Genomic DNA, 14600 nt, shown 5'->3' on the forward strand with positions numbered 1-14600 from the left:
TTCGTGCGCTGTAAGATGGAGGGGGAATTTATTCTAAACGCAAGAATATATAAACTTACATTTACATAAGTTACTCTTGTCTCAATATAGTAAGTCAATCTGTTTTAATTCGACAGAGGAGAATAAGAATTATTGATTTTATTTTGATACTGTCTTGTTTTTATATTAAATGAGGTTGTGAGAAATATAAATGCGTCCAGAATATTTTTTGTCTCGGTAACCCTTTCTGAGGGTGTAGAGTAAAAATTCTTGTAACATATGATAAACTTGCTCGGGGAGCAAAGATGTGCCTCAGAGAGAAAGAGAGAGAGAGAGAGAAAAGTACTCGTTACATCGTGTGTAATTTATTCGAAAAGCCGTGTCCCATTACAATTCAGAACACACGCAACAGTCGTGTAATCCAAAATTAGTCGCATATACTTGGTTGTGAGAAATATAAATGCGTCCAGAATATTTTTTGTCTCGGTAACCCTTTCTGAGGGTGTAGAGTAAAAATTCTTGTAACATATGATAAACTTGCTCGGGGAGCAAAGATGTGCCTCAGAGAGAAAGAGAGAGAGAGAGAGAAAAGCACTCGTTACATCGTGTGTAATTTATTCGAAAAGCCGTGTCCCATTACAATTCAGAACACACGCAACAGTCGTGTAATCCAAAATTCGATCTTATCCCCGACATCGCCTCGCGCGCGAACGAAGCGCGCGAATTCCGGACCAGAATCTACCGCGCGGTTTCGCACTCGGGCTCTTAAAGTTATTGTTATCTATACAAGAGGGGTTAGCGGGGAGGAAGCGAGCGAGATGGTCCGAGGTGTGTATCTTATATTTACATGTACATTAAGCCGCGGAACGTAATTGCAATCGCGTACACACACGCGTCACGACACTCACGCTCGCGCTCACGCGCGTGTATAGATATGTACCGAGTACAATTAAAACTTTGGCGCGACCGACGGCGATGGAGGTAATTTCCTGAATTCACCGAGACTAATTCCGTTATTTCGAATTTCGTCGCAGCAGGGATAAGAGAGAAAGAGAGAGATGGAGAGGGAGGGGGGTGGGGGGAGTCGGCCGGTGTTACGCTGCTGCGCGAGAGCAGCCACCTCAACGTCGGTCTTAACGAGCTGCATCGCGTACGTGTACGATATAATGACGGCGAATTTAGTGGAATTGCGAGCGAGCGAGCCGAGTCTGTAATCCATAAATTCGCTAATAATTAATAAAAAGCGCTGCGAGAGACCGGCCGCGGGATACACGTGACAGGGATTGTCTTCTACGCGTGCGCCTCGCGTTACAAAATAATGACAAAATAGGGATGAATGGGATGAGCGGGAGAGAGAGTTAATACTTGAAACTGCATACTGCTAGACAAGACGAAACTATGCGTTATTCCGGTGCTTCGCTTCGTGTTAGACGACATAGAGTGATCTTCTTGGAAAGTGCTGGCGGTGAAAAGACTACATACACTACGTAGCAAAAATATAAATATATAAATATGCGTCACGGCTCTCGGCGATATTCCTATAGACGTATGTCGATATAAATATTTGAAATGCATATTAACGTCAATTATTCATCGTATATAATATTTTAATTCTTGGAATAAAGTTTTCAAAAATGTTTCATTATTTTTTCATGATATCCTCCGGCTCGCGTTTGCTACGGCATTCTGTGTCCTCTTACGGTGAAATAATTAAAAAAAATGTCGGAATAAGAATAATTTTTAATTTATATTTTGTCCGCTCTTCATGTGAAATGCATTTCTACGGTGTTTCGCGAGGCCGTGACGCGAACAAAGTAACTAGACTATAATTATACTATAACAAACATGCCAGAAATTTTGCGTGTACCGCAACTAAAGCTAACGTCACGCGGCGCCTTACCTAATATTATAGGTATATCGTATTTTTGTACAAAAGTAATCCATCACATCAGTCTACGACGCGGAAGTCCTTGTCCTTGTATCGGCAGTCCTTCGATGCGTTGCGATCCTTCGGTTACAAGATTTTCGAATGGGACATTTCCGAGCGCCTTGAAAGTGGAAATCCGTAAAGTTCGAAGCCCCTCCGATCTGCTTCCATCGCTCCGCACGAGAGTTTCTTTCGCCGCAACTTTTGCAACGTCCTTTTTCTTAACCGGGGAAAATACCAGTGCGATCAGGATTTCTCGTTCAATTTGTGAAACACCGACGACCGGAATGCAATTTCGCTCGCTGAAAGAAGGTACGCACGATACAAACTCGGTTCGGCGGATCATTCGGTGAAAATGACGTAACGACACCCAAAAATATCCAGGAGATATTTGACGGACTGAATGGGCGAAGTAGGACAAGCGTAAAAAAAAATTATTTGAAAACGTGCCAAACCCATGACACTCGCAGACCGTCGATGAAATTTTCAACGAAAAAGAACTACCCACACGAGCGAAGCAGCTCTTCGTTTTTCAGTTTTTGATTGGATATGATTGTTGATAAAAAGGATTATTTAATGTCATACAATATTTAACTTGCAAAAGGAAATTAACAAATTGTCTGACTAATTAAATGTACGAAATGCATATCTTTTCGTCGAGATTAAATTCTGATTTAATTATGATTTTTACTATCGCTTACTGAAATTGACGACCGATCCGCGCGACAACAATGTTTTTTATTTGACTAGTGCAGAAACATACGTACGATTCCGTTTACGTCTCGGTGCCGTTTAAAGTTGCCACGTCCTGCGTGGTGTTCTCTTGATTTTTCGTTTCGGGCGAGAATAGGCACCGATAGAGCATAGCCGCGACAACACCGCCCGTGATCGGTCCCAGCCAGTACATCCAGTGGCTTGTCCAGTAGCCGTTCCAGACTGCTGGCCCGAACGTTCTGGCGGGGTTCAGACTGCAGCCGGTGTAGGGGATGAAGGCAAGACACAACACGGTGATGCAGAGGCCGAATTTCAATGCCATCGAATCGCTGTTCTTCGCGTTTCGCGAGTCCCAACTGCTGCAGGCGAAGAAGACTAATATACCTGTGGCTAGAGCCTCAGTCGCGAATCCGTGGGCGCTATTCAGTTCGTCGTTAAGGACCGTCATGCAGAATGATTTGGTTGCGGTTGAGTTACCGTTGTGCACAAGATAAGGCGGTGTTATCAGCTGTCAATTGAATTTGAAACAAAAGTTAACGCAATTTGAATTGAACAATTAAATCGAAACGTAAATTCAATCGATACTTTGCGAAGGGTTTACTGTTGTTTTGCGCGAGGAATCATTTGAGAAACTAGCTGTTGGAATTTTATTTAAAACGATTCCATGGAATTCGAGCATTTTGGATGATCGAATGTTGCGGATTAACGAGCACAGAGATCATCTTTTATCTTTAAGAGCAAGCGGCCGCTCAGGCGGTTAAAAATAATCTTGATGTTTGCAACTTTGAGATAACGCAATTTTTGATAACGCGTTACATAAACATGAACGTATATCAGCAGTCTGTTGCGCCGAAATTATCTTTGTCGGTCGCCGAAACATAATTCGCATGATGCCTTTCGTAATCTGTGAATAAATTAATACATGTGCGTGGACCTTTAGCAAGCCGTAGCCTAGCAGGGCACCCAAGCATTGTGCAACGACGTAGAATCCAGCCATCATAAGGGTCGTGTTGCCGAAAATCACCGAGGCGACTGTAATAGAGGGATTGAGGTGAGCGCCACTGATGTGGCCAACGCACTGAAAAAGAACAAATATGCATCCGATCGGCGATAAGATTTGATAACGTGGAGTGGTGACAGGATACTACTTAAAAAAAAACTCGCTTTTACGTATTTGATCCTATCGGTAATATAAGATGTGTTAATTATTAATGTCGTTAATCTGCAAAGTGGGAAGTACTAAAGAAACAACATATAAGTTACATATTAGAATTTAAAAAATACAAGTAAAAAAGCAGATCGAGTGCATTGACTAATGTCGTTAAAATACAAAATGGAAAGTACTGAAGAAATAGTATACAAGTTATTATAAATTACACATAATAATTTCAAAAATATAAGTGAACAATAGATAAGACGTAAAGCTATCGCGTCGCGGAATATATTAACGATTCTCATCGAGGATAACGCTAATTGTCATATTCAAAGTGACTTGTACCTGTATAGCGATCATAACAGCGAGACCGAAAGCCAGAGAAACTTGTAGGACAGACGGCGGCCCAATTTCATTATACGGCTTCATACTGCCCAAGCCTATCGTGCATCCCAGAAAGATTAGAATTGCTGTTCCAATCACTTCTCCCAGGACAGCCAGAAAATTGTCCCACGTACTACCTTCCTCCGTCTTCTTCAGCCCTGAGACATCAACGGACGTTTCCGTTTTTAACATATCCATGATTTGTGCGTGGTGTGTCGGATGAGCTCTTTATCATCGCGAAATTTTTAGATTTTTACTCGATTACGCTTCTCGTGGACAGGGTGTCCACAATCATTTCCAACGAATGATATTCGTATCTAAATTTCATAAGATTAAACGACTTACACTGGGCAATGTTTTTATTCAAAAATTTCGGGTGGTTTTTATTCAAACTTTTCAAGTGATCTGAAATAGCAAATTGCAAATTACAAAACAATGCTGAAGATATTCGTCCAATCGTAAGGGAGATTCATATCAAAGTGTCTTGAGTGATAACGACAGAGTGATGAATTGTATTATCTATTTAAATTTCTATTAAGTAAATCGGCGGATTAAATCGCGGAAAGCTTGAATTACAGAATTGCGAAACTGCACGAATAATTTACTCGTCTCGCAACGAGGTGAAAGGAAAACGCTACTTTGTGTTATGATTTCGTAGAGATTGCCGCTCGAGCACGTCACTGTCGTGCCTTTGTGAAAAAGTACGAACACTTGCGTGCTCATTACCGGCTCGGTCTCGTAAACGATATTTAATTAAAAGGCAACTATTGTACACACAAACGAAGAGCACTACGGTGGCGCATTTTATTTCTGCGCATTGCACGAGCCGAAGTTATTCGCTGAATGTATAATAGAGAAAAGTCAAGATGCAAAGGTCCGCTTGTTGAGTGTAGTTGTATAACGACAGTTTCTAAAATAGACAACATACACGCACACGCGCGCGCGCGTATTCAAATCGCCAACCGCGACCTATGCACAGTTCTCTTGAATCATTAGCGTATAAAAAAAAGAAAAACACGGTATACATATTTTTAAATGTATTTTTATTTCAAGACACAAGTGTGTATTAAAATGCAAATTATCTTCCCTTTGTACCTCTTGTTAATTTTATATTTAAAAAACTTAAAATTTTTATATTTTACATTTAAAAGCTTAAAGGGAAGCCAACATCTTTTTTTTCCGCATTCATTTCGCTGTGAAAAGATAGTAATTTTTTAAGCTCTCATAATAAATGAGGATTTATAATAAATGAAGTTAATTCTTGATTAAGGCGGTTGAGCGATATTTAGGCAAATTGCTCTTGCTGAAATTTCGATACTTAAAACTTACAATGTTTTTATGTCAAGTTCCCGTTTGATAAAATAGTCTATTGTTCTTTAATGAATTCCAAAAGTGTAATAGTTTTCGGTGGAGAAGCGTTTTTGGATCGACAGGCAGATAACTTGGGCTGTCACTTTGTTGTAAACTTTCGAGTGGAAACTTTGTTCGCTCCACGTCGAATGCGATTACCATTGGTATAAACCTAGGGTGGGATGGGTCAATGTTGAATTTACATGAAAGCATCGGTAAAGTTATACACATAGGAGGTCGATATTCGAGCAGTTCTAACGTTGTTGAAGACGCTAGACTTCGCTAAGTATGCTTCATTGAATGTCGCTCTATTGAGTGTTTCTTGTTCTCTTTTTTTTTCCTTGACAAGGTGGCACATATTTTTCCTCCGACGTCCGTGAAATTTGCCCGTTGTAATTCTCGCGAGGACTAGCACGTAAAATTTTCGCGGGAGAAAGGGCGAGAGCTTTGAAAATTTCGCTCGAGAATGCAACAGTTGAATTGAATTATAGTTTGCAACAGTAAAATTAAAATACACTTTCAACGAGCTTATCATCATAGTGTTCATCATTTTTGTATTATTTTGCTACGTAACTTCTAGTTATTTCGTTCCGTGTATTTTAATTCAACTTGAAATACCAAAATTAAGTTATATTCATAGCAAGGGATGAATACCATTTTTTCCTCCTGTTTGTGCACAATTTTAATATTAACACAAAATTTATCACATATTTATCTTGTTTGATATGTCTCGTAATTTATATTAAAATTGTACGTTTAAGTAATAGTCTCGGGTCAATATTTCATGTTCGAGGCGCCCGCGCCAGCGAGAAAGTATTATTAGCAGCCAAGTAATCTGTAGCTGGAGGTCAAGGTCCGTGACATTTCTTCTTACCATGTAGCCTTGATAATTTTGTGACTATCGATGTTAATATATAAATGTTTAATATTTTGGATTTTTATAACAATATAGCTTATTTTGTATAATTTTTAATTTATGAATGAATAGAGCTCACATTTCTTTCAGTTAATTCATTCAACATAATTGAACGATAATTTTTTGCAATTATTTTATGTCTCGTTTAAATATTCTCCACTTCCCGAATAGTTTTGTATCTCACCATTCCAATCTCGGAATACTAGATCATCTCGATATCTGGCAATGTAATAACTTGCTCTCTGCTCTTTATTTGATGACTAATTCAGCAGAGACACTTGTTCTCTACGCCAAGTATAAAATTATCCAATCTATTAAAATGCGCGATGTAGAGAAAAGCAAACATTAATTAAATCAAGCACGCGCACGTGTATTAATTTAATCAAGCACCTTGTTAAAAAAAATATGCGCGCGATTTGATTGTTTAACAGTTCGCTGTAATTAACTTACAGTGGCGAACGCAATATCCATTACCTTACTTTTTGAAATCGAACGCTGGTAACGTTCATATTGCCGTGTGTTTCGAAAAAGAAATTATTAAAAATAAAATGTTTATTCATGCGTACACTACCTTTCGTGTACAATTATTGTATTTTGACATGACGTAATACCCTTTTACGTCTAACTAAACTATCGCGACGAAGATAAATCTTGAATACTTTTGCAAATTCCTTTTGACATGCAAGGGATGCGATTCGGTGTATTCTGCGTCCAACACATCTTCGAGAGAAATACTCCCGCGTTAATCTATAGCCGCTGCATTGCGTCCGCATTGTATTGCATTCGTGTTTTGCATTTCCTGAACGGATCATTCAGATCTGTCGTGCATGCGCATCGCCCGACTTCCACATTCATATGATATTCATAACATACGGATGTCAATATCCTTCGGGTTTAATCGCGCTTCTACGTATACATATCCGCCTGCATCCCTGAATTATGCATAGAGATGCCAACGCACGTTTGCCCTAGAATTACGGCCGAGTTCTCGTGATTAACCGTGTGTCGCGCGGATATAATTAGAACCGAACACGTGTCACGTATGATTTCCATTAACACACAGACTCAGTGTGACACAGGCCGGGGCCGATAGTGATCAGTCATCGGCACTCGCGGATTAGCTGGATTTCGATACGATGACGGAAACGCGACCCGACGTGCTCCGAAGCCGTGCAAAGTCGCGCGTTTATCCTCTTAAAAACGGACACTCCGAATCCGTACCGTTATTGTGGAATTATACGAAAATAGACACTTGATGTAATTTTGCTGGACAAATTGACAGACGCCGAACAGCAATACAAATCTACGCTCTTTTTTTTTCTGAAACCAAAGCATTCGTGAAAATAGAGAGCTCAAAATTTAACGTTCAGTTGTTTAATTCTGGAGTGTCAATTTATAATAATTCTAAAGATAGTAAAGAGAAAAAGAACTAAAATGTTATATCACGCTGTAAAATAATATGCATAGAGATTTACATATGAATGGCAAATTGGGGATCGTTTAAATTTATATGTTTTTGCTATTGACGCGAGCTATCGATATCTCAATAAAAAAAATATATTACCAGATATCACTGGTATTCTTTACTTTTCCCGAGGTTTCGTTTGCATTTGTTTGCATAATATTATAAAGTTTCGTTTAACTAAGACAATGCATTCTATGAAATCAGCTACATGTAAAACTTGTTAAATTTACTTTTATTTATTTTATTTATCATGTTTTCGCTCAGGTTTATCCAGGGGTTCATACGTAGTCGATGCTTGTCGATTTATATATTCCTTTTAATATTATAAAGTTTCGTTTAACTAAGACAATGCATTCTATGAACTCAACTATATGTAAAACTTTTTAAATTTATTTTTATTTATTTTATTTGTCATGTTTTCGCTCCGGTTTATCCAGGAGTTCATATGTAGTCGGTGTTTGTTGATTTATTTATTCCTTGTATGCTCCTTTTAATAATTCTTTTCTGTTTATATTACGAAAGTAAGAGATTACGAAAGAAGTAACTCAATGTTTCATAAAAGCCGATCGGCCGGCAATTAATTGACATAAAGAAATTAGAACGTACAGCTTTACGAGCTCTCTTAACGTTTCGCTAATTTATCGCCGGTTAATGATCCGATAGTCGTAAAGATGGTAAAGTACTAGCGGAATAAAGTATAGAAAGCCATTGCGCGCGTGTTGTACATCAGGACCGAATAGAAACTTGCGAGGAAAACACATGCGATCGCTGCGAGGCACGTCGTATATATCTATATTCACGGAAATATATCTTCGCCAGAGAGACGTGCACTTTCCAAGTTCCACGTAACTTGGACGCGGGCATATCTCTAATCGCTAATTAAAAAACCAAACTGCGGAGAACGGAGGCTGATGGTAATTAGCAGGAAAGTGCGGGAGCATAATTACGGATCGCGAAAGTAATCAACAATTACGCTCGCCGGGAGTGAAGTGTCCCGTATACTTATGTGCGCTTCGCCTTCGATGGCTTCTTTATTTTTAGCAAGTCGGGCTAACTGTAATTTGATGAAATTAGCACGAAATTGGAGGCTCGTGTACAAGTCGCGCGAGCGATCTGTCGAGGAGAAAGGAAGAGGAAAAACAAGCGAATGAAAGGGACGCGGGCGCCGATGCGCTTTCATTGATGCACCATCTACGGTATATCTCGTACAAATATAAATTAACGGCACTCTCCGATCTTGGGGAAATTTTCCAACGCTGTACCGACTACGACGTATGAGTTTACCAGCTATCGATAGCACTGTGCACGAAAAGACAGCAGAGATCTACCGTATCGCGACTCGCAGTGGATTGATAAGGCAGCAATTCGCGCGTGTGTCAGAACACTTCATGCATTCCTGTTATTTTTATAAGTTGCTTACTGTCAGACCATCACACCAGTAGTTTGAATAATATGTATTACTTTTGGAACGATACACATTTGATTGATTGCACGGTTGTAATAATGCAATCAGTTGCAATTAGCTAATAGACTATTGTAATTGGAGATGGATCGATGCTTATAATTGTCTATGAAATTATGGCAATTTGATACATTACCAGGAAGTATTGCACGTTCGATGCAACTCGTAACTTTCCTTGTATACATTTGTATAATTAGCAAATTAGACGCTTAAATCTTTTGCATCCCGCTATTCATTTTTTTTTGCACCTCGTAACTGAGGACTGCACTTCATAACTGAGCAGTATAGGATCGCGAAGAGGCAATTTATTTCGATGATTCGACACGGAAAAGTATCAGAAAATTACCCGCGCACCGCAAATTTCAACGATCTCTAATAGCGGCGGTGCGCGAGCAGTGAAATTTCCATAAATCAATTGCACTGAAAAGGTAGAAAGCCTGCAGTTTTTCTCGCGGCGTACGATGCAATGTACGATGACGAGCAAAAAGTACGTTTCGTGTTCATATAATGTCCGGTGAATTTCTCGCGTGAGGACTGAAAAGGCGAATATATTGTGCTCGTGACTTCGTTGCGAAAAAAAAACACGACGTTTCAAATAATATACATGTATGTCGCGATGTTTGCACACATGTCAATCGATCGGAAAAATAGTATTTGCCCAACTGGTCGCAATAGATATTAACAAAACGATAAGATAAGGCGGGTGTGCCATTAATTATCTTTCACCTCGCGCATCTGCATAGACATGCATTTAAGATCATACCGTTGAATTAAACAACGTTCTACAACGTTACACTCGTAATAATTCACCTCATTTAATATTTCACGTTTCATTACGTCGTCAAACACACTTTTCCTATGTCGCTTTTACATCCGTGGGAAAATATTTTTTTCTTCTATTCCACAATAATCTTGATGCACGATAAACTTGGATATAAATGTACATTGCATCTATTATTTTCATTAGCAATTTGATTACGCGTTATATCCGTTAATTAACCGATGTTAACAAGCCTGAACTTTAGCCAAAGTTATGTGTGATTGTGTCCGCTACGTAATTACAATTTGTAATTGCGCTCATCATAATTTGCGTATTAGCATGGATAAGGCGTTTGACTAATTAGTATAATTAGCTTTCCAATTCATTTATTAATGCAGCCTGTTTAACTTTTGTTGGAAATCAAAAACTTTCGAATAATTCGAATATCGCTTGCAAAGATATTTGTAAAAATTAACCGACACCAATGTGTATTAATAATTTAATTAATTTAAACAAAACGAATAGGACGATTTCACATAAAATCATGTGATAGCACATAAGGAAGGACGTTTACTTTTTGCAAAGTTGTCTGTACGTAATAATATATGTATTCGTATAAAATGTCATAACTACAACGCTCTTTAAAATGTTAGTTTTCCTTACTTTCTCCGTTTCAAACATTTAAAGATTTCGTTTTCCTTAGTCAAAGATACCCTAAAAAATTATAACATTTTGTTTAATAAAGAAAATGTAATATATATATATGGTATAGCAATTTTATAAACTACTCCAATCTTTTTTCAAAGAGAATAAATTTAAAACACTAATTTAACAGAGTACTGTAACAAAGACGTCATTCTGCACGTTGACTCATTATGAAAAAGACCATTTTGTTTGCATTTATCGGAACAATGCATTGCGATAAAAATTCTAAATTATTCTAAATTTCCGAAAATAAGAAACAATTTGTAAGAACAGCTTAAAGCAATACAAGCTGTAACAAGGGACCTTACTCTACATATCCATTGTCAAGAGAACAGTTTATTTCTAATTTTCCTAATGTCTGCAATTCGAAGGTAAATTGGGGTCTTATAAAATGTAATGCACCGAAGACCATTTCAGTAACAAAACTACGTAAATAAAAATCGTAATAAAAATACCGCTCAAAATATCCTCGTTCTACTTGCAATTTAATCTCATTAATAAATAATAATGAACCAAAGTATTACATTTTTAACTCATACATTATCGAAGAGAGAAAAATCATTTAATGCTTGCTGTAAAATGATACGCTATTAAAAAAAAATAAGTCTGTTCAGCCATAAGCAATACTAAATATGCACGGCTATATACATAGCAGATGCATTTTAGAACCAAGTCGAGCTCAACACTCTAGATTGTTTACAAGTCAGAACGTTTTAATAAGCTTGAACTTTGTCTAAAGTTACGTGTGCCCGGTGCGTTATTACAATTTGTAACTGCACTTACTATAATTTGCGCATTAGTACAGATAAAGCGTTTTATTAATTAACTCTCCAATTCATTCTTTAATGGAATCCATTAAACTTTTGCCGGAATTCGACCGAGAATTAGCTAGAAAATTGCTCGATATGAAAGTAGCATGTTTATTTGATGTGATACAACATCGTCCGCTATTACATGTGAAAGTACTGAAAATTCACGCGATTGCCTCTGACCAAGTAACATTTGCTAATGGCTGACCGGTCAGCGATGACATGGTCTGAGAGTTATATAACGCGGAATAAACGTACGATTTGTGTAACGGGGCTTTTTTGCGACGTTAAAGTATATAAGTTGTCACTCTGCAAATTGCCACGCACAATAGGCAATGTTATTGACGCAGAAACACATGACTCTGTCCGACTGTGAAATATGATCAAAACGATATCGTAACAGGTTTATCGCGTCAAATACGATCGGTCATTGTGAACTGCAGCTCCGATACGATCTTTCTATGACTCGGTGCATTTACATTCTCGAGCGAATTTTTATGAATCTTTTAAGAGATTGAGAGACGACCCATCGCGAATCAGGTATACGTTTTCTTTTTTAAATGAAAAAGAGATTTGCAGTCTTTCGTATTTTCTAAGTAAATGCTTCGGTCTCGAATTAACTTCATCTATGTTTTAAAATGTTGAAGTAAGATTAAAAGGGAGACCTGAATAATGTACACACAAAAATCAGACATTCTCATTTCAAGAAGTTACAATAATTCTGAAGTGCTCTGTGTGAGCTTTGGCCTATTTCAGAAAATGTCAACATCATTCACTTGTCCCGGGAAGTAAAGATAAATTTACTTATATGTCGTCTCAGAATCTCTCTCTAGCTGTTTGATCAGCGGAGCGTTTTTCGCCGGAGCATTTTTCGCACGCACGTAGTGGATACCATGAATAGCATTAAAACGTAGCGCCATTGAGTAAAGTTGATGGCGTTACGTGGCGTGCAAACGAAGACGCATAAATATTCATTTTTTTCCTCGCCAAACGAGAACAGAAGACATGCGCGCGCGCCCGGTGCAAGCCGCAGGGCCGTCGTATATTCGAGCGTATAGCTTGCACGTGCATTTTCACATTTCTCGTGGGATATAATACGAATCCTCTGAAACAGTAGAAAATGGCTCGGTAATTGCATCACGGAGAAATTCCTGGTTTATGTTGAGAGACGCGGACGAAATGCTACTCGTCGATTAGCCGTCGTAAACGTCGAGATGCACGAGAGCGCAGCGACGCGCAAGAGCGCAGATGCGCTTTTCTTTACGCTACGCACATTTTTCTTCGGCTTTCGTTGGCTGATAAAATGCGGGATATGTTAAACGGATGGCACGCTCTAATTGCTTAATCTTGCAGCTGCTAGGTAACACAAGGACATTTTCCCTCGAGCGAGAGAGAGAGAAAGAGCTACGGTATTCCCAATTGCGAAACTTTGCGTTGTAATAACTGTTTAACAAAAACAAGATGCAAAAATTACTGCATTCGATTAATTGCGTGGTCCGTCATATCGCTGTCGCGTGCAGAACGATTGATCGATAATCATACAATTACACGTGCTCTCATTTAATATATAATAACATGTTGCGCCATCGATTGTCACAGCCAATTAGATTTACGATGAAACGATGTCAAAAGTAATTTCGCTCATTCAACACGTTGCATAAAACAATTTCTCGATAAGCGCCGAAAATACGAACCTATCGAGATATGCGTGACGTAGTGAATTTCTGACATTTGCAAAATAATGTGTAAATAATCATTATGAAATTATGAAAATAGTTCCAGTCAATTCTTATATTTAAAGATCATCTTAAATACCTCTTGCAATATTTCTTACCCAGAAAAATGGTCTGCACAATGTTAATACGGATCATTTTTTGACTAAATATTCTTCGAACATGTATTTAAGACAAAGTTATATATAAGAACTGACTATAAACAAGCCTTAGTGTGCACTCAGTGTGCACTAGTGCAAGCAACCGAATTCGCTATTAGAAAGAGTAAAGTTATTTTTGAAAAAAAGAAGACGAAGTAAAGTAAAAGTGAAATAATCAATTAAAGCGAAACGATTTTGTGGAGTAAAAATTTATATTCCATTGTGTTTTTTTTCTTTTCTTTATCTAATCTCACATTCATGACATTAACATAAGGGAGACGATATAATTTTGAAGCACAGTTGGAACATGAATAAAACATTCTTCACCTTTCCAATCATTAATACATGATGCATTTATCAATAATTTATCGACATCTCACGGCTTTTTTTTAAATTCTGCGTCGGAAAATCATTAAATATATGATATATCAAAGACGCGTTAATCTGTGGATTAAACCTGATGCAACGAGAAGAAAATAAAAGAGTCTTATCTCGGTAGCCGTTACGTCATCAGTGTACAGTTGTAAGAATACCTTGCGATAAACTGAGGCGCCGCAAGTGAAAAGTACACGGTAGCCTTTTCTGTACCCGGAATACACACACGGGAGTAACACGTGCACCGGTGTTGCAAGTGTGACAGTGGGTCAAGTTCGCGGTGAATGGCCGGAGTCCGGTGGCTCTCGAGCGTCGTGCCAGACTCGATACACCGACATTCTCTCAATTTGTTGCAAGCTTAGCGGAAGATCAACAAAGACGAAGAAGAAAAAAGAAGAAGATTAACGGCATTTTTACATACGCACTTGCTGCCGAGAGCTCTTCTGAATTTTTACTCTTTCAAGAACCCATCGCGTTGAAAGCGAGGTAGATCCGCAGAGTAAGCAAAGCAGCTTTCTAGTGCTATCTATTAAAATTAAAAATAAGTGAGACGTGCTGTGCAATATTCGATACAACGGATATCGATGTTTATGAATTGGAAAATATTGCTGAGGTTCGTTTGTAATTCTGTTTATGTTATATAGTCGATTTTAGTCACTTTAACATTCGCTAATTATCAATGATATTGCGATTAGTATTACGTCTAAATATTATTACGACTTAAGAGG

At 38.2% G+C, this 14600-nt stretch overlaps 1 protein-coding gene across 3 annotated transcripts in view; it reads right to left on the reverse strand.

Moving 5' to 3' along the window:
- Positions 1 to 322: 322 nt before the first annotated feature.
- Positions 323 to 14600, reverse strand: part of LOC105560299 (aquaporin AQPcic-like) — a 22205-nt gene continuing 7927 nt past the window's right edge. For 2 of the 3 annotated variants that reach the window (XM_012009298.1, XM_012009297.1), the window contains exons 3-6: positions 4119 to 4315; positions 3555 to 3698; positions 2674 to 3128; positions 323 to 2208 (exon numbers count right to left, since the gene is read on the reverse strand). In XM_012009298.1, coding sequence (XP_011864688.1) covers positions 2682 to 3128; positions 3555 to 3698; positions 4119 to 4315 — 788 coding nt within the window. In that variant the 3' untranslated portion in view covers positions 323 to 2208; positions 2674 to 2681. Of the gene's footprint in view, positions 2209 to 2673; positions 3129 to 3554; positions 3699 to 4118; positions 4316 to 9486; positions 9888 to 14600 lie in introns of those variants that run through there. The other variant, XM_012009299.1, reaches the window with a different exon arrangement.

Source organism: Vollenhovia emeryi, unplaced genomic scaffold (assembly GCF_000949405.1).
Source record: "Vollenhovia emeryi isolate VEMERY1.0 unplaced genomic scaffold, V.emery_V1.0 DF939234.1, whole genome shotgun sequence".
Lineage (NCBI taxonomy): Eukaryota > Metazoa > Arthropoda > Insecta > Hymenoptera > Formicidae > Vollenhovia > Vollenhovia emeryi.